This window comes from Ranitomeya variabilis, chromosome 1 (assembly GCF_051348905.1).
Source record: "Ranitomeya variabilis isolate aRanVar5 chromosome 1, aRanVar5.hap1, whole genome shotgun sequence".
NCBI classification, from domain to species: domain Eukaryota; kingdom Metazoa; phylum Chordata; class Amphibia; order Anura; family Dendrobatidae; genus Ranitomeya; species Ranitomeya variabilis.
Genome location: NC_135232.1, coordinates 3541991 through 3563309, shown reverse-complemented (window position 1 = coordinate 3563309; position 21319 = coordinate 3541991). Strand labels below are relative to the sequence as shown.

General features: G+C 50.3%; 1 protein-coding gene across 2 annotated transcripts in view; it reads left to right on the top strand.

The window, feature by feature from the left end:
• Window positions 1-21319, top strand: part of TMEM8B (transmembrane protein 8B) — a 241517-nt gene that overhangs the window by 114983 nt on the left and 105215 nt on the right. For both annotated transcript variants that reach the window (XM_077281255.1, XM_077281256.1), the window contains exon 3: window positions 19877-20084. In XM_077281255.1, coding sequence (XP_077137370.1) covers window positions 19877-20084 — 208 coding nt within the window. The remainder of the gene's footprint in view (window positions 1-19876; window positions 20085-21319) is intronic.

Genomic DNA, 21319 nt, shown 5'->3' with positions numbered 1-21319 from the left:
GTGTGCACCTTATTACCAGGTCTTCTCAGTGTGGACCTTACCACCAGGTCATAACAGGACAGACCCATGCGGTAGTTTCTGGGGGAGTGTGTGCGCGGACTCATATGATGGTGCCCGGAAAGGACGGACATATGCAGTCGTTTCGGGGGGAGTGTGCACGGACTCGTATGATGGTGCCTGGGAAGGACGTACCCATGCGATAGTTTCTGGGGGAGTGTGTGCGCGGACTCATGATGGTGCCCGGAAAAAACGGACGTATGCAGTCGTTTCTCGGGGAATGTGCACGGACTCGTATGATGGTGCCCGGGAAGGATAGACCCATGTGGTAGTTTCTGGGGCAGTGTGCACGGACTCGTATGATGGTGCCCGGGAAGGATGGACCCATGCGGTAGTTTCTGGGGCAGTGTGCGCGGACTCGTATGATGGTGCCCGGGAAGGACGGACCCATGCGGTAGTTTCTGGGGGAGTGTGTGCGCAGACTCGTATGATGGTGCCCGGAAAAGACAGACGTATGCAGTCGTTTATCGGGGAGTGTGTGCGCGGACTCGTATGATGGTGCCCGGGAAGGATGGACCCATGCGGTAGTTTCTGAGGGAGTGTGTGCGCGGACTCGTATGATGGTGCCCGGAAAAGACAGACGTATGTGGTAGTTTCTGGGGCAGTGTGCGCGGACTCGTATGATGGTGCCCGGGAAGGATGGACCCATGCAGTAGTTTCTGCGGGAGTGTGTGCGGACTTTTATGATGATGCCCAGGAAGGATGTTCCCATGTGGTACTTTTTGTGGGAGTGTGTGCGCAGACTCGTGTGATGGTGCCCGAGAAGGACGGACCCATGCGGTCATTTCTAGGGGAGTGCCACGATAATGTAAAATACCATGGTCTGAGGGATTTTTTTGCACATGTGACCATGGTCCTAGACACCCACACTGCAGTTTCGACCCCCTCTCTCTCCCCCCTCTGCACTCGCACAAAGCAAGCCCTAGGACGATACACTGTGCAACTCCATACTACTGTGTGAGCAGGGTGTAGCTGTTAAAGACCAATCCTGTAAAGCCCCTCATTCCCTCCTCCCCTTGGCAAAAGAATGCCTTTGTTAGACGGACTCTAAAACATCTGAGAAAAGCAGTGCATATCATTACTCAGCCCACTTAGTGATGTCACAACCAGAGGGCATATCTTTTACGCCTACTGAGTAGTGGTTTAGTTTTGGTCCAAGAAGCAAGCTAACAGCAGCTCAGCAAAGGCTCTGCTAATGCACCTGGATGTATCTCCTGAGCACATGGCCGCCATGCTGATTTGAAATGAGCTGAACGACCTGTAAGTGTGTTTTTCTTCCGTTAATACTATTTTATTTGGTAATCAGTAATGTATGCATATATTGTCTCCTTTATAATATCTTTTTAATACTTTGTAAACACTGCCTACCTCTTTATGGAGTAAAATAGAAAATTACTAGTTTGTCTCTTCCTGCTCTATAACGAACTGTGTGTCCTCTGAGGTAAATTACGCTACTGATTTGGGTTGGCTCCAGACCCGTAATCCATGGGTGAAAAGCGGAACTGGTGGCAGCATACTTTGTTCTGTGTGATTGGGAAGCTTTCTAGCGACGGCGGCGTTGTTAACTATTGTTCCCGCCTGTGTGGGAGTAGTTATATTGCCCTTGCTGCAGCGTGCCCAATAGCCAGTACATAGCAGGCAACCTTTCTGGCGACTAATTACCCTAGGAGGAGTACCTAATCTGACCTTAGGGTAAGGGGCTCGCCAGAAAGCTGCAAGTTCCAAACCGGAACTGGGAAGTAGGATATAGATAAATCCCCTTCAAAGAAGGAACCAGGGGGGCGTGGCTTGAGCCTGAAGCATGAGGATGTAGTTTCAGGAGCTCCAGAGACAATCATCCCAATCCGACTAAAAAAGCGACATTAATCAAGCCATCCAGCCCCAAAAGTGTTTGGGAATGGTCCAGGACACAGTCTAGCCCCTTTCTGGATGTCTATTTTCCAAATCTGAGGACTTTAGAAGCTGAGGCCTACAACGCTGGTGCAACATTGAGGCCGGGACCTAGATTTCCCCAGCTTGCCGGCTGCAGTGTAACCACGCCTCCTCACACACAGTGAGGCGCTTCTAATACTGAGAAGGTACATCGTAGCAAGTGGCCTAACTGGGTCCCCCTGACATCGGGACCGCCGAGACTGAGGTGAGACAGCCGCTGCAGAAGCGTCTTCCTCCCTTCTTCACAGCGCTCGGCAACGGCGAGATCAAAGGCTCCAGCCCGTGCCGCGGCTAGACATAGTGAGCGCTGAGCCTCCTGACCCGTACCGCGGCTGGGCGCGGTGAAGAAGCAGCTAACCGGAGGCTCCGACCGGAGCAAGAAGCTCTGCTGGACCCCTGCCACGCCGGAGTCCCCGACCCAAAAAGGAGACAACCGCTGCGAGGAACGCCGCCTCCTCCTTCCCTCCACTCGCTGTGACAGACAGCGCGGCAGTCACAGATCCTCGCTGCCTGCGCAGCGGCCAGGCACAGCGAGGAGACACAACACCGGAGCACCGGCTGGAGCTAGAAGCAGGAGCTGCAGAGAGCGGCGTCTCCTCTTCCCCCCGCTGTGACCGGCGGAGCTGCGCGGGGACCAAAGAGCCTACCAGCCCGTGCAGTACCTAAGCACGGTGAAGCAGCTGAAGTGCAGAGGCTGTATAAACATCGGCGAGGGTACTCACCGGAAGACACCCGCTATAAGAGGTCCGCAACCAGGCAGAGATGTCACCGGAGCCCTTGGAACCGGAGGTAAGAGCCCCTCCTCCCAGTCCTGGCACTCGGCTAATAGACCCTCCTCAGACTGATAGCTGTAGCGTCGCGCCCGCAGCCAACATCCACGACGCCCCAGCGCTTAACGACGCCCTAGCAATTTACAACGCTCCAGCGCTTTACGACGCTCCTGCGACTTATTTTACAACGCATCAGCGACTTATCCATGACGCTCCAGCAATTTTCCTAAAACGCATCAGCGCACTACTCCACTCCAGCGCTATACTTAGTACGCTACTACAGTTCAATTGGAGGTCTCCCTTCCCTCTCTCTACAGGCACATATAAGTGTCATTGAGCCATATTACAACCGCTAAGACTGCAGCAATAGCGGCGGCTCCCACACCGGGTCATCCGGTATCAACTTGTTATTTCACAACGTTTGTAGCAGAGAAAATACAATAACTGCCGCAGGATTGCCCTTAAGCTCATTCCTATAACACAAGAAGAAACCTACTGTCGACGACAATCACTATGAGATCCTGTAAAGCAAAAGGAGGTTCCCAACCCCAATACTCACCAAAATTGCAAAACACTGTCAAGCAGAATAAACTCTATAGCAGTTATAAGCCACACAGGGACCAAGCAAACCTTATCAGTCCTCTTAAATCTAGGTCTCCTCCAAGAGACATAAATCATCGTCCAGAAATTAATAGGAAAACTAAAATGGACGGAAATCCCCTCTCATCAGATAAAATGGATTCATCCTTTTCTTCTAAAAGAAGCATGCCGGGAGCAACTGGTGAAAAATATGAGGACCTAAAAGATCTTAGTGAGTCAGAGGACTCCTCAAACGACTATAGCCCTAATAGGAGCCCAGACAAACATAGAGCCAGAAGAGAGAGCCCTGTAAGAACTCAGTCTGCTACGAATCCGCAGATCCAAGACACCCCAACAGATCTCATCGACAGGTTCAGTATAATGCTAGATAAAAAATTTCAAATACAGAAGCAAGAAATTAATGAACAATTTGTGAAGTTTTGTGAGAAAGTCGATAAACAATTGGAAAGCCATGAAAAAAGGATTCAAAAATTAGAAAAAGGAGCTGCTGAATCATCAGTTGACTTAGAATATATTTCAGCAGAAGTCCATAAATTGAGAATAAAAATGGCAGACATCGAGGATAGGGGGCGCCGGAATAATATAAAGATCAGAGGGCTTCCGGAGACAATAACACAGGAAGATCTTTCAAACCATATCCAAGATATCTTCAAAACTGCAATTCCGGACCTGACTCCTTCTGACCTCATCATTGATAGGGCACACAGACTTCCTCGACCCCCTAGATTAGCATAGGACGTCCCAAGGGATACCATCTTGAGAATCCACTTTTACCATACTAAGGAGAAAATCCTTAATTACCTGAGAATAAATAAATTCTTCCCTGAACCGTACAAGGACTTAAAAGTTTTCCCGGACCTGTCTAAAGATACGTTAGAGGGCCGAAAGGAATTCAATAGAGTTACCTCGATCCTCAGGGAAGAAAAGATACCCTACAAGTGGGGCTTCCCCCTAAAACTGTTGGTGAACTTTAGAGGACGGACCATCCCAATCCATTCTCCAGGTGATGGAATGGACTTCATTCATTCGATTAAAGAAACTTTCACCAGAGACAAAGAATGAAAAAGCTGTTTATATCGCTACAAATGGGGATATGCTGGCTTTGATTTTCAGCTATTGGGATGTTGTCTCTGTTTTCCTTCCACAGGAGCTCCTTGCTGAGAGGCGGTAGTATCTCTTTGGGTCTACCTGAGCATCTGTTTTATATTACTATACATTGCTAATTATTTTTTCTTTGCAGGATATAGATTATATTGTTATATTCTGAGCACCAGGACAGTTGTAACTGTTTTTATTAACCTACTAATCTAAGCAACTTTACCACTGCTTATTTTTCAGTTATTTCACAGATAAGATAATGGAGCTGAACGTAGTTTCATATAACGTCAGGGGTCTTAACAATCCGAGGAAAAGACACGCCCTCTGGAAAGAGCTGATCAGGTCCAAGGCTAACATTATATGCATCCAGGAATCTAAATTTCTCGAAGGTAACCATCCATACTTCACACACCACAAATTCCCTCATATTTTTGAGGCATGCAATACAAAGAAAAAAGCAGGGGTACTAACAATAATAGAGAGCTCCACCCCATTCGAAGCATTAGATGAATATAAGGATAATAAGGGTCGTTTTCACATCCTGACATGCAAAATTAATAACCAGGAATGCACACTAGCCAACATCTACGCACCGAACACAGGCCAAATACCTTTCTTGAATAAGGTCATGAAGAAAATTGAGGAAGTCAGGAGAGGGTATTTGTTTCTGCTGGGTGATTTTAATATCACCCCAGACAACAAATTGGATTCATCTTCAAAAACTAGGCCTAATGCGGATTACCTCAATGCTTGGTTGGATAAGAATGAGGTAATTGACACCTTCAGGTGCCTAAATTCAAATTCCAGAGAGTACACTCACTTCTCAGATGTACACCAGACAGCCTCGCGAATCGACTTGATTCTTACCGATATTTATTCCTTGACCAAAATTAAACAAGTTTCAATCGGGGATAGAACAATATCTGATCATGCCCCAGTCACCGGTAAAACTATAATAGGTCCCCCTCTTCTAAATACTAAACTCTGGAGATGCAGTTCAAAAATCCTGCACAATCCAGTAAGTAAAACAATAATACAAAAAGCCATAACTAACTACTTTGATGACAACAAACCTGAAATGACAAACCCCTGCAATAACTGGTGTGCCCATAAGGCTGTAATTAGAGGAGTGATTATGGGCTTAGCCTCAAAAGAGAAAAAAGAGTCTAGGAAAAAAATTCAAAACTTATCAAACAAAATACGAGAAATGGAAAACAAGTCACTTAAATTTACCACCCCCCCCCCCAAAACTTTCAGTCTGAACTATCTAAACTGAGAACGGAACTTAGAGAGATACTATTCTCACCATATGATGCCATTGTGAAAATGTCGAACTACAAACATTACACTTCCCATAACAGACCAACTAAATTTATGGCCAACAAAATTAAAAAGAAAAGAATTAACAATAGGATTAACAGAATCAACAAATTGGACGGGACGGGAAAAATTTCACACCCAAAAGAAGTAGCAAATGAGTTCGCAAAATTCTACTCAAAACTCTATAGCATCAATCCCAAACAAAACGACCCCATAGATAAATTAGGAAAAATTAACAAAATCAAAACATTTTTGTCACAAATAAATCTTCCTACCCTAACATCAGACGAACTCACCTCCCTTAAAGCCCCAATTACCCCGGATGAGATAGAAAGTGTAATCAAGGAAATCGGCCTTCATAAATCTCCTGGCCCTGATGGGTTCACAAACGCTTATTATAAAGCCTTCCCAGGTGTTCTCTCACCACACTTGGCCGTGGTCTTTAACTATGTTTTTCAGGGAGGATCCTTTCCTCAGGAGATGCTGATGGCTACGGTGTCAGTTATTCCAAAATCCAAAGGTGATCCTGAGGCTATAGAAAATTTTAGACCTATTTCCTTGATTAACGTGGACTTAAAGATATACTCAAAAATTTTAGCAGACAGGATTAGCCTTATTCTTCCAAGACTGATACCCAATGATCAGATGGGATTTGTGAAAGGAAGGCAACCGGCAGATGCAACTAGGAGGATTATTAACATTATGAGCTGGGCTAGGAAAAACAAGATACCCCTAGCCCTATTGTCTCTTGACGCCGAGAAGGCCTTTGACAGGGTCGATTGGGACTTTCTGAGAGAGAGCTTAACTAAATTTGGGTTCGACGAATCTATGATATCATACATCATGGCCCTATACTCGGAGCCTAAGGCTAGCATCTGCTGCAATTGCCAAATCTCGGATCCCTTCTGTATCAACAATGGTACCAGACAGGGTTGCCCCCTCTCACCTATCCTATTTAATATAGCTATAGAACCCCTAGCTGAACTAATAAGATCTAACAAAAAAATTACGGGCATTTCCACCTACACTAGACACCATAAAATTACACTTTTCGCGGATGATTTAATTTTAACCTTGTCAAACCCAGAAACTTGTATCCCCGAGGTGTTACTAAATATCGAAAAATTCTCTACACTTTCAAATTTCAAAATAAATGAAGTCAAATCTAATATCCTACCCGTAGGCCTAGACAACGACCAAATTCAAACCATAAAAAACTCAACTATGTTGAACTGGTGTGATAAAGAATTTACATACTTAGGTATTTTGATAAACAAAACCATGAAAGGGACAATAAAATCAAATTTCAAACTTTTAAGCGAGATAATAAGCAAAGAGAACATCACTCATAGAGACAACACTTTATCATGGTGGGGAAGGACTCTTACAATGGGACTTTTCATCTTACCAAAACTCCTCTATGTTCTTAGGTGTATTCCCCTTCCATTCTCAGACACCGGCTTCACTCATCTACAAGCACAGATTAAGGCATTCATTTGGAATTCAAAACAAACCAAGAACAGCCACTCAAACCCTATACAAAAGGAAAACAAATGGTGGGATCAATATCCCAAACCTCAAAGCACATTACCACACCCTACTAATAAAGCAAAGTATCCACTGGCTCCAAAATACAGATCCTCCGGTAAGGATTGATTTAGAGATGGCAATAAACAACAACTGTCATCCAAAATCAGTCATTCACAAAGCTCTTTTTAACAACCTTCCAGACTCTGTATCACACCCCCTTTTTCAGGCGGTGGCCAAAGCTTGGAATAAACTATCTTACCAGAAAAAAGGCCTAAAACATTCAGATATCCTAAAAGACATTCCCATCTCCTTGGTATATTCTATAACCAATCAAATCCTCCCCAAGATATGGGCAAACTCAAAAATTAAAAAAATAGGAGATATATATTCGGACCGGACATTTGTAAATTTTCAAACCCTAAAAAGCAAATTTGGCATACACACATCCTCCTTTATGGAGTTCATGATTCTTAAAAAGAACATAGGGTCTTTCTTGGGAGACAAACCAAAATTCTCAGAATCTTCAATCAAATTACTTAATAACATCGGTCACCGTATATTTTGGAGCCATAAATTTATTTATAATAATTTCAATTCAGACTTTAATTTATCCAAAAGCCCCCCAATGATTAAGTGGGAACAAGACATAAAGGACACATATGAAATTGAGGATTGGGAGGAGGCTTTCGCCACTTCCTATCAATCAACTCTTTCCATGTCTCTCCAAGAAACCCATTTTAAGGTGATCTCGCGGTGGTACTACACCCCAAGCAGGTTAGCACACATAAGATCAATAAACTTCTCTCAATGTTGGAGAGGATGCGGTCAAAAAGGAGACATGATGCACGTATTCTGGAGCTGCCCAATGGTAAACCCTCTCTGGAAAAAACTTTCTAGAGAAGTCATCAGTAAACTTACCAACGCTCCTTTCACTTTACAACCTCAAAATGCTCTGCTGTCTATTGGACTTGATCAGCTCGATCATAACTTAAAATTAACTATAATTCATATATGTCTAGTGGTGAAAAACTATATTGCTTTTCATTGGAAGAGTCAACAATTACCATCATTAAAAGATATCATACTAAGAGTCGCTCAGCACAGATCTCATGAGTTCCATTTTTCAATAGCAAATAACCAGTGTTCAAAATTCATGGAAAAATGGTCCAGATGGGACAAAATATTTCCTACCCCGATTACTTGAAATGTTAAAGTTCAGGCTCTATTTATCATTCATTAAGAGATTATCTTGATTCCTGTTTTATATGGTTCTAATTTCCATTCTTGGTTTCATTCCAAGACGTTTATTAACATGCTTGAAAGAATCTGTATATAGCTCTTGTTATCATATTTGTTCTATACAATATCACTGTATGATCATCAATATACCCCATTGTTAGGGGTTTTGTTTTTCCTTACCTCCATACTCCTCCCCCTCCCCTCCTCCCCTTCCTGATTTATCCTTCCCGGTTAAAGTTTAAAATTTAATAAAATATTTTGAAAGCAAAGAAGGAACCAGGGGCAACCAAACAACCCCGCTTCGTGACAAACTGGTGTGAGTAGTGGGGACGATAAAGGTATCCTCCCCGGGATCCCTGACATATTGCTGGGATCAGTGACATAGTGTTGGCAGCACGGTGTGAACATATTGGTGGCCGAGCGGTGGGATAATAGAGTATTAGTGATCTGGTTTGAGCAATCATTCCTCTCACTAAAAACTTGCCCAGTTCTTGCGAGGACTCTGCGCAATAAGTTTGGAGAGCAAGCTCAGTGTTTACTAGTCCTGAGACGATACCGTGTGTACTTGCGATTTCCCCCTACCCTTCTCTTTGTTTTTCTATCCTATCTTTTATTTCGCAGTGATGGCCACAAGAGGAGAAGGCTGATATAAGCAGCATAACAAGGGCTAATAGGCAAAGCTCTGGAGGAGTTTGCTTCTCTCCAGCCACACCAAGATGATGACTATGAGGCCATCAAGCAGGCCCTGATAACCAATTACCAGCTCACACCTGAGGTTTACCGTAGAAAGTTCCGGAACATCCAACGTGGCCTATACGACAGCTACGGCGATGTGGCTCATGGACTCAGGACCCACTTTTACCAGTGGATCCAAGGACTGTCAGTGACCACCTTTGTGCAGCTGGGAGACCTGATGATCCAAGACCAATTTCTACACATGTGCCCAGCTGAGGTGCGACAGTTCGTGATGGACCAAGAGCCCAAAGACGTGACTAAAGCACTGCAGATTGCCGATGCCTATGAGGCCAAACGTAGATTGAAAGTGTGGAAGCCAGTCACCACCAGCTGGAGAGGGGGTAAGCCTGCAACCAACGCCAGTACCCCTGCCAGCCAACACACCAGAGGCACTGTCCTCATTGCCAACAGCACCAGACCTACCACCAACCTTCGCCATTGTTTTTCCTGCAAACGGACTGGTCATATCAGCGCCAACTGTCCAGAGAAGCAGAAGAACCCGCCAGCCAATGCCCCAGGGCCTAATGCACCAGTTCTTTTGCTGGGTGGGGCGGTTGGGAGGGTCTGTGACAACGTGCAGCACGTCACCGTGGGGGGGCCATGTTGCCACAGGCCTCAAGGACACCGGGGCTGAACGAATCCTCATCCGACCTGAACTGGCGGCCTCTGAAGAGATCATTCCGGGGAGACCCTGACTGTCACCGGGATTGGGGGCATCCGCTGTCCCCTGCCTATGGCCAGGGTGTATATAGATTGGGATGCAGGGAGAGGGGTGAAGGAAGTAGGGCTGTCCGATAACTTGCCCACTGATGTTTTATTGAGGACTGATATGGGGAGAATGGTTACATACTATGTCCCTGACTCCTCTCCCCGATCAAATGCTGATGGTAGCAACGGGAAATTGCATGTGTTACCTAACCTAACAATGCTTTACCAGTTAATGATGTACCTGATAATCATTTTTCTGAAAATGCAGAGGGTAATACTGATGAAGCTGCTGATGAAAATATGCGTGTTTTATCTGATAACCATTTGTTTCCTAGGAATAATGTGTTCACAGGTGTAGGAGTGCTCAGCCACGTCACTCTGCGGGGTGGGATGGCTGAGGAACCCCTAACATGAGCCAGCGATGGTGCTCAGGGAAATGGGGAGATGCATGGGAACCGTGAGGAAGGTGATGCCGTGCACCCGATCAGTGCCTCAGAGGAAGGTAACTGCCCCATAAGTAGCACTGCTCCAGGAATATTGGGGGTGGATGGGGAGGTAGTACCCATAACAGCGCCGGCTGATGGGTCTGTGGAAATCCCGGAACGCAGATAACATTCTGCCTTTGGGACCCTCCTCAGTCACAGGCGTGACTGAACCAGAGATGGACCCAGAGCAGGTCCCAGAGGGTTCCCGTGGGGAAGGGACCAAGACATCGCTTCTGGCTTCCCCTAGCCAGGAGTTTTAGGCCGTTCTGCACTCAGATGCGAGCGTGGAGAATTTGAGACACCTCGCCGAGACGCCCACCTCCGTGACGGATAAGGAGAGGGTGTTCTGGGAACGAGGGAGGTTGTACCGGGAGACAGTACCCGGAAATCCCAAAGGAGTGGTTGAGGGAAAGACAGCTGGTCGTCCCGCATCAATTCAGTGGTGAGTTGTTGCGGATTTCCCATGAGATCCCACTCGCTGGACACTTGGGGGTCAGCAAAACTAAGGCCCGGCTGTCTCAACACTTCTATTGGCTTAAGATGGGGACAGATGTGTCAAACTACTGCTGCTCTTGTATCGCCTGCCAAAGAGTGGGGAAGGCGGGGCCTGCTCTTAAGGCTCCCCTGATCCCTTTGCCAGTGATAGACCAGCCTTTCCAGAGGATTGCGGTGGACATTGTGGGCCCACTGGCCGTCCCCAGCAGCTCTGGAAAGCAATACATCCTTACTGTGGTAGACTACACTACCCGGTACCCAGAAGCAGTGGCACTGTCCTCAACTAGGGCAGATAAGGTGGCGGATGCACTGTTGGCTATCTTTTCACGTGTAGGATTTCCCAGGGACATGCTTACCGATCAAGGGACCCAATTCATGTCTCGCCTAATGGAGGCTCTTTGTAACAGAATGCAGATGAAGCGTCTGGTATCGAGTGCGTATTACCCACAGACCAATGGCTTGTGTGAGCGCTTCAATGGTACCCTTAAACAGATACTACGGATGCTGGTTGAGACCCAAGGACGTGATTGAGAGCGGTACCTCCCACACCTGCTATTCGCTTACCGAGAGGCTCCGCAGGCCTCGACGGGTTCTCCCCCTTCGAGCTCAAGTACAGCAGCGAGTCCGGGGAACCCTTGGATTGGTAAGGGAATCCTGGGAAGAGAAGCTGAACCCTTCTGAAGTGTCCGTAGTGGAGTATGTCATGCGCTTCCGTGACAAAATGCAAACCTTAACTCAGTTGGTGCATGACAACATGACTCAGGCTTACCAGAAGCACTGGAACAACCCGAACGCACGGGAGCGGACCTACCATGTGGGTCAAAAGGTGTGGGTGCTGGTCCCCGTACCAAAGGATAAGCTTCAGGCAACCTGCGAAGGACCGTACGTTGTCCACAAACAGCTCAGCCCAGTCACCTACGTGGTCACGCTTGACCACGCACGGGGTAGGCGAAAGGCTTTTCACGTCTACCTGATGAAGGCTCATCACGAACGTGAACCTTACGTCCTACCGGTCTGCAGCCTGCCTGAAGACGGGGAAGAAGACCACCTCCTGGACATTCTGGCCCAAGCCAAGGCTGGTGGGTCCATTGAGGACATGGAGGTAAGCACCTCGGTAACCGAACCCCTGCGGTCGCAGTTGCGGACCAAGCTGGAACCCTTCCGGGCCGTGTTCATCAACCGACCTGGAAGGACTGAGTTAGCGGTCCACGAGGTGGACACCGGGCATCATGCCCCACTACGGTGAACACCCTATTGGATCTCCGACGAGGTGCAGCAGGTTATGCGCCAGGAGATCGATGAGATGTTACAGCTGGGGGTGATTCAATGGTCAAAGAGCGCGTGGGCCTCACCTGTAGTTCTCGTGCCAAAGAAGGATCAGACCACCCGGTTCTGCGTGGACTACAGGGGGCTCAACACCATTACCGCCTCTGACACACACCCAATGTCGCGCATCGAGGAGCTGCTTGAGCGGTTAGCTGGTGCAGAATATTTGACCATAATGGATCTGAGTCGAGGATATTGGCAGATTCCCCTGAGCCCCGAGGCACAGGAGAAGTCCGACTTCATCACACCCTTCGGACTGTACGAGTCCACGGTCATGCCCTTCGGCATGAAGAATGCCCCTGCCACTTTCCAGCAGATGGTCAACCACCTGCTTCAGGGACGCGGTGGCGTACTTGGATGACATTGCCATCTTCAGTTCCTCCTGAGGTGACCACCTGCAGCATCTTGAGGAGGTGCTCAGGCGAATTCACCGAGCCGGTCAAACTATCAAGCCGGGAAAGTGTCAGATGGGCATGAGTGAGCTCCTCTACCTGGGGCACCGGGTAGGCGGGGGCTCCATAAAGTCAGAGCCTGGGAAAGTGGACGCAATCGTGTCCTGCCCACTCCCAGGACCAAGAAACAGGCGTTATCCTTCCTGGGCACTGCAAGGTACTATAGGCACTTCGTACAGCACTATAGTAGCCTGCCAAAACCCTTGACGGATCTCACCAGGAAGAAGCTACCCCACATAGTCAACTGGACCGACGGCTGTGAGGTGGCCTTCCAGGCATTGAAAACAGCACTGTGCAATGCCCCTGTGTTGAAAGCAGTCGACAGCAGTGCAGACTGATGCCAGCGAGTTTGGCCTCGGTGCTGTGCTCAGCCAGGTCGACTCTGGGAACCACGAGCACCCTGTGTTGTATCTGAGCTGGAAACTTCTGCCGAGGGAAGTGGCCTATTCCACCATCAAGAAGGAGTGCCTGGCCATAGTCTTGGCCCTGCAATGCTTGCAGCCCTACTTGTACGGTCGCACTTTCACTGTGGTGACCGATCACAACCCCCTTCCCTGGCTACACGCCATGTTTGGAACCAACGGAAGGTTGCTACGCTGGAACCTTGCCCTCCAGCAGTATGACTTTACCATCGAACACAAAACGGGCAGGGAACATGGCTATGCAGATGGGTTGTCCTGCCACGGTGAACCTACTGAGGTGCGCATGGAGGAGTACCAAGAGGTTCTGCCTCCGTAGCGCAGTCTAAAATGGGAAGGTGTCACGATAATGTAAAATACCATGGTCTGAGGGATTTTTGCACATGTGACTATGGTCTTAGACACACACGCTGCAGTTTCGACCCCCCCTTTCTCTCCCCCCTCTGCACTCGCACAAACAAAGCCCTATGGCGATACACTGTGCAACTCCATACTAGTGTGTGAGCAGGGAGTGGCTGTTAAACTGCAGGCGACCAATCCTGTAAAGCCCCTCATTCCCTCCTCCCCTTGGCAAAAGAATGCCTTTGGTAGATGACTCCAAAATGTAAATTCTGAGAAAAGCAGTGCACATCATTACTCAGCCCACTTAGTGATGTCACAACCAGAGGACATATATTTTACGCCTACTGAGTAGTGGTTTAGCTTTGGTCCAAGAAGCAAGCTAACAGCAGCTCAGCAAAGGCTCTGCTAATGCACCTGGATGTATCTCCTGAGCACACGGTCGCCATGCTGATTTGAAATGAGCTGAACGACCTGTAAGTGTGTTTTTCTTCCCTTAGTCCTATTTTATTTTGTAATTTGTAATGTATGCATGTATTGTCTCCTTTATAATATTTTTTTAATACTTTGTAAACACTGCCTACCTCTTTATGGAGTAAAATATAAAATTAGCTTGTCTCTTCCTGCTCTATAACGAACTGTGCATCCTCTGGGATGAATTACGCTACTGATTTGTTTTGGCTCCGGACCTATTAACCTTTGGTGAAAATCGGAGCTGGTGGCAGCATACTTTGTTCTGTTCGATTGGGAAGCTTTCTAGCGATGGCGGCATTGTTCATTATTGTTCCCGCCTGTGTGGGAGTAGTTAATTGCCCTCCCTGCAGTGAGCCCAATAGCCAGTACATAGCAGGTAGCCTTTCTGGCAACTAATTACCCTAGGTGCAGTACCTAATCTGACCTGAGGGTAAGGGGGCACCAGAGAGCTGCAAGTTCCAAAACGGAACTTGGAAGTGGGATATAGATAAATCCCCTTCAAAGAAGGAACCAGGGTCAATCAAACAACTGGTGTGAGTAGTGGGGATGATAAAGATATCCTTCCTGGGATCCCTGCTGGGATCCGTTGCATAGTGTTGGCAGCACGGTGTGAACCGTGACAGGGAGTGTGAGTGCGGACTCGTATGATGGTGCCTGGGAAGGACGGTCCCATGCGGTCGTTTCTGGGGGAGTGTGTGCGGACTCGTATGATGGTGCACGGGAAGGACGGACCCATGTGGTAGTTTCTGGAGGAGTGTGCACGGACTCATATGATGGTGCTCGGGAAAGACGGACCTATGCAGTCGTTTCTGTGGGAGTGTGTGTGTGGACTGGTATGATGGTGTCCGGGAACGACGGACCCATGTGGTAGTTTCTGGAGGAGTGTGGGCACGGACTCGTATGATGTTGCCTGAGAAGGATGGACCCATGCGGTAGTTTCTGGAGGAGAGTGGGCGCAGACTCGTATGATGGTGCCCAGGATGGACGGACTGATGTGGTCATTTCTTGGAGAGTGTGCGCGGACTCGTATGATGGTGCCCGAGAAGGATAGACCCATGTGGTAGTTTTTGGTGGAATGTGCGCGGACTCGTATGATAGTGCCCTGGTAGTACGGACCCATGTGGTGGTTTCTGGGGAAGTGTGTGCGCGGACTCGTATGATGGTGCCCGGAAAGGACGAACCCATGTGGTAATTTCTGGGGCAGTGTGCATGGACTCGTATGATGGTGCCCAGGAAAGTTGGACCCATGTGGTAGTTTCTGGTGGAGTGTGGGCACGGACTCGTATGATGCCCGGGATAAACGGACTGATGTGGTCATTTCTGGGGGAGTGTGCGCGGACTCGTATGATGGTGCCCGGGACAGACGGTCCCATGCGGTAGTTTCTGGGGGAGTGTGCATGGACTCGTATGATGGTGCCCAGGAAAGTTGGACCCATGTGGTAGTTTCTGGTGGAGTGTGGGCATGGACTCGTATGATGTTGCCCGAGAAGGATGTACCCATGCGGTAGTTTCTGGAGGAGTGTGGGCGCGGACTCGCATGATGGTGCCCGGGATAAACGGACTGATGCGGTCGTTTCTGGGGGAGTGTGCGCGGACTCGTATGATGGTGCCCGGGAAAGACGGTCCCATGCGGTAGTTTCTGGGGGAGTGTGTGCGTGGACTCGTATGATGGTGCCCGAGAAGGATAGACCCATGTGGTAGTTTTTTGTGGAATGTGCGCGGACTCGTATAATGGTGCCCTGGTAGGACAGCCCCATGTGGTGGTTTCTGGGGAAGTGTGTGCGCGGACTCGTATGATGGTGCCCGGAAAGCACAAACCCATGCGGTAATTTCTGGGGCAGTGTGCATGGACTCGAAAGATGGTGGCCGGGAAGGACGGACCCATGTGGTAGTTTGTGGGGGAGTGTGTGCGCGGTCTCGTATGATGGTGCCTGAGAAGGATGGAATCATGCGGTGGTTTCTGGGGAAGTGTGTGCAGACTCGTATGATGGTGCTCAGGAAGGACGGACCCATGTGGTAGTTTCTGGGGGAGTGTGTGCAGACTCGTATGATTGTGCCAGGGAAGCACGGACCCATGGGGTAATTTCTGCGGATTTGTGCGCGCGGATTCGTATGATGGTGCCCGGGAAGGTAGGACCCATGCGGTAGTTTTTGGAGGACTGTGCGTGGACTCGTATAATGGTGCCCGGGAAGGACGGACCTATGCAGTAGTTTCTGAGGGAGTGTGTGCTGACTCGTATGATGTTGCCCGGTAAGGATAGATCCATGCGGTAGTTTCTAGGGGAGTGTGGGCGTGGACTCGTATGATGGTGCCCGAGAAGAACTGACTCGTGTTTGTTTCTGAGAGAGTGCGTGTGAGGACTCGTATGATGGTGCCCGGGAAGGACAGACCCATGCGGTGGTTTCTGGGGGAGTGTGTGCAGACTCGTATGATGGTGCCCGGGAAGGACGGACCTATGCAGTAGTTTCTGAGGGAGTGTGTGTGCGTGGACTCATATGATGGTGCCCAGGAAGGACGGACCTATGCAGTAGTTTCTGAGGGAGTGTGTGCGTGGACTCGTATAATGGTGCCCAGGAAGGACGGACCTATGCAGTAGTTTCTGAGGGAGTGTGTGCGGGGACTCGTATGATGGTGCCCAGGAAGGACGGACCCATGCATTTGTTCCTGGGTGTGTGTGAATGGACTCGTATGATGGTGCCCGGGAAGGACGGACCTATGCAGTATTTTCTGAGGGAGTGTGTGCAGACTCGTATGATGTTGCCCGGTAAGGACAGACCCATGCGGTAGTTTCTAGGGGAGTGTGGGTGTGGACTCGTATGATGGTGCCCGGAAAGGACGAACCCATGTTGCAATTTCTGGGGCAGTGTGCATGGACTCGTATGATGGTGCCCAGGAAAGTTGGACCCATGTGGTAGTTTCTGGTGGAGTGTGTGCATAGACTCGTATGATGTTGCCCGGGATAAACGGACTGATGTGGTCGTTTCTGGGGGAGTGTGCGCGGACTCGTATGATGGTGCCCGGGACAGACGGTCCCATGCAGTAGTTTCTGGGGGAGTGTGCATGGACTCGTATGATGGTGCCCAGGAAAGTTGGACCCATGTGGTAGTTTCTGGTGGAGTGTGGGCATGGACTCGTATGATGTTGCCCGAGAAGGATGTACCCATGCGGTCGTTTCTGGAGGAGTGTGGGCGCAGACTCGTATGATGGTGCCCGGGATAAACGGACTGATGCGGTCGTTTCTGGGGGAGTGTGCGCGGACTCGTATGATGGTGCCCGGGAAAGACGGTCCCATGCGGTAGTTTCTGGGGGAGTGTGTGCGCGGACTCGTATGATGGTGCCCGAGAAGGATAGACCCATGTGGTAGTTTTTTGTGGAATGTGCGCGGACTCGTATAATGGTGCCCTGGTAGGACAGCCCCATGTGGTGGTTTCTGGGGAAGTGTGTGCGCGGACTCGTATGATGGTGCCCGGAAAGCACGAACCCATGCGGTAATTTCTGGGGCAGTGTGCATGGACTCGAAAGATGGTGCCCGGGAAGGACGGACCCATGTGGTAGTTTGTGGGGGAGTGTGTGCGCGGTCTCGTATGATGGTGCCTGAGAAGGATGGAACCATGCGGTGGTTTCTGGGAGAGTGTGTGCAGACTCATATGATGGTGCCCAGGAAGGACGGACCCATGTGGTAGTTTCTGGGGGAGTGTGTGCGCGGACTCGTATGATGGTGCCTGAGAAGGACGGACCCATGCGGTAGTTTCTGGGGGAGTGTGTGCAGACTCGTATGATGGTGCCAGGGAAGCATGGACCCATGGGGTAATTTCTGCGGGTTTGTGCGCGCGGATTCGTATGATGGTGCCCGGGAAGGTAGGACCCATGCGGTAGTTTTTGGAGGAGTGTGCGTGGACTCGTATAATGGTGCCCGGGAAGGACGGACCTATGCAGTAGTTTCTGAGGGAGTGTGTGCTGACTCGTATGATGTTGCCCGGTAAGGACAGACCCATGTGGTAGTTTCTAGGGGAGTGTGGGCGTGGACTCGTATGATGGTGCCCGAGAAGAACTGACTCGTGTTTGTTTCTGGGGGAGTGCGTGTGAGGACTCGTATGATGGTGCCCGGGAAGGACAGACCCATGCGGTGGTTTCTGGGGGAGTGTGTGCAGACTCATATGATGGTGCCCAGGAAGGACGGACCCATGTGGTAGTTTCTGGGGGAGTGTGTGCGCGGACTCGTATGATGGTGCCTGAGAAGGACGGACCCATGCGGTAGTTTCTGGGGGAGTGTGTGCAGACTCGTATGATGGTGCCAGGGAAGCATGGACCCATGGGGTAATTTCTGCGGGTTTGTGCGCGCGGATTCGTATGATGGTGCCCGGGAAGGTAGGACCCATGCGGTAGTTTTTGGAGGAGTGTGCGTGGACTCGTATAATGGTGCCCGGGAAGGACGGACCTATGCAGTAGTTTCTGAGGGAGTGTGTGCTGACTCGTATGATGTTGCCCGGTAAGGACAGACCCATGCGGTAGTTTCTAGGGGAGTGTGGGCGTGGACTCGTATGATGGTGCCCGAGAAGAACTGACTCGTGTTTGTTTCTGGGGGAGTGCGTGTGAGGACTCGTATGATGGTGCCCGGGAAGGACAGACCCATGCGGTGGTTTCTGGGGGAGTGTGTGCAGACTCGTATGATGGTGCCCGGGAAGGACGGACCTATGCAGTAGTTTCTGAGGGAGTGTGTGCGTGGACTCATATGATGGTGCCCAGGAAGGACGGACCTATGCAGTAGTTTCTGAGGGAGTGTGTGCGTGGACTCGTATGATGGTGCCCAGGAAGGACAGACCTATGCAGTAGTTTCTGAGGGAGTGTGTGCGTGGACTCGTATAATGGTGCCCAGGAAGGACGGACCTATGCAGTAGTTTCTGAGGGAGTGTGTGCGGGGACTCGTATGATGGTGCCCAGGAAGGACGGACCCATGCATTTGTTCCTGGGTGTGTGTGAATGGACTCGTATGATGGTGCCCGGGAAGGACGGACCTATGCAGTATTTTCTGAGGGAGTGTGTGCAGACTCGTATGATGTTGCCCGGTAAGGACAGACCCATGCGGTAGTTTCTAGGGGAGTGTGGGCACGGACTCGTATGATGGTGCCCGGGAAGGACAGACCCATGCGGTAGTTTCTGAGGGAGTGTGGGCGCGAACTCGTATGATGGTGCCCGGGAAGAAGTGACTCATGTGTTTGTTTTTGGGGGAGTGTGTGCGGGGACTCATATGATGGTGCCCGGGAAGGACGGACCTATGTAGTAGTTTCTAGGGGAGTGTGTGCAGACTCGTATGATGGTGCTAGGGAAGCACGGACCCATGCGGTAATTTCTGCGGGTTTGTGCGTGCAGACTCATATGATGCTGCCCGGGAAGGTCGGACCCATACGGTAGTTTCTAGGGGAGTGTGGGCGCGGACTCGTATGATGGTGCCCGAGAAGAACTGACTCATGTGTTTGTTCCTGGGGGAGTGTGTGCAGGGACTCGTATGATAGTGCCCGGGAAGGACAGACATATGCAGTAGTTTCTGAGGGAGTATGTGCGTGAACTCGTATGATGGTGCCCAGGAAGGACGGACCCATGCATTTGTTCCTGGGTGTGTGTGAATGGACTCATATGATGGTACCGGTGAAAGACGGAGCCATATGGCAGTTTTGTAGGGGGGAAAGACCTGCACAGCAATGTCAGTCGAGGGTGTGTGGCAACATACAACGGTGCTGGGAGTAGATGTGCAGAAATGTTTGTCATCGTCGAGATTTTGAAGACTGGGCTGCCGGCAGCCATTGTGGTGTGGATACGAGGCGCAGGTCTCTGATGCTCTGTCATTTCTGAGTGTTTTTTACATGAACCATTCCATCTCTTTCTTCTCATTTTGTAGATACTTCAGACCCGGCGCGCCCCCTGTGATTAACCCCCTGGGCGCACACTTCCCTCGTGACACTGCCGTTCCGGGGTCTTTCACACTGACGCTCACGTGGACTCTTCCCAACCGAACCACCGGAGTCTTTAACATCACTAGCCCCCTTCCCGGAGACTGGTTCCTGGCTGCCCACCTGCCAAAGGATGAGGGGAAAATCACAATCAAGGTGCGTCCTCCAGCCATGGTGGTGGCCGCACACAACAGCACTGATGTCATGGGTGTCTCACATATATTTGTATGTTTGCCTCCTAACCTATGGTGTACAGCACCCCCCCATTGTGTGCGGCCCGTCCTCTGAAGGTGCTGGGCAGTCAGACCCCTCTTACATGTAAAGGCTGCCCCCCCAGTGTGTGCGGCCCGTCCTGTGAAGGTGCTGGGTGGTCAGACCCCTCTTACATGTAAAGGCTGCCCCCGCAGTGTGTGCGGTTCGTCCTGTGAAGGTGCTGGGCGGTCAGACCCCTCTTACATGTAAAGGCTGCCCCCTCAGTGTGTGCGGCCCGTCCTCTGAAGGTGCTGGGCAGTCAGACCCCTCTTACATGTAAAGGCTGCCCCCCCAGTGTGTGCGGCCCGTCCTGTGAAGGTGCTGGGTGGTCAGACCCCTCTTACATGTAAAGGCTGCCCCCCCAGTGTGTGCGGCCCGTCCTGTGAAGGTGCTGGGTGGTCAGACCCCTCTTACATGTGAAGGCTGCCCCCCAGTGTGTGCGGCCCGTCCTGTGAAGGTGCTGGGCAGTCAGACCCCTCTTACATGTGAAGGCTGCCCCCCCAGTGTGTGCGGTCCGTCCTGTGAAGGTGCTGGGCGGTCAGACCCCTCTTACATGTGAAGGCTGCCCCCCAGTGTGTGCGGCCCGTCCTGTGAAGGTGCTGGGCAGTCAGACCCCTCTTACATGTAAAGGCTGCCCCCCCAGTGTGTGTGGCCCGTCCTATGAAGGTGCTGGGCGGTCAGACCCCTCTTACATGTAAAGGCTGCCCCCCCAGTGTGTGTGGCCCGTCCTATGAAGGTGCTGGGCGGTCAGACCCCTCTTACATGTAAAGGCTGCCCCCCCAGTGTGTGCGGTCCATCCTGTGAAGGTGCTGGGCGGTCAGACCCCTCTTACATATAAAGGCTGCCCCCCCAGTGTGTGCGGCCCATCCTGTGAAGGTGCTGGGCGGTCAGACCCCTCCTACATATAAAGGCTGCCCCCCCAGTGTGTGCGGCCCATCCTGTGAAGGTGCTGGGCGGTCAGACCCCTCTTACATGTAAAGGCTGCCTCCTCAGTGTGTGCGGCCCGTCCTGTGAAGGTGCTGGGCGGTCAGACCCCTCTTACATATAAAGGCTGCCCCCCCAGTGTGTGCGGTCCGTCCTGTGAAGGTGCTGGGCGGTCAGACCCCTCTTACATGTAAAGGCTGCCCCCCCAGTGTGTG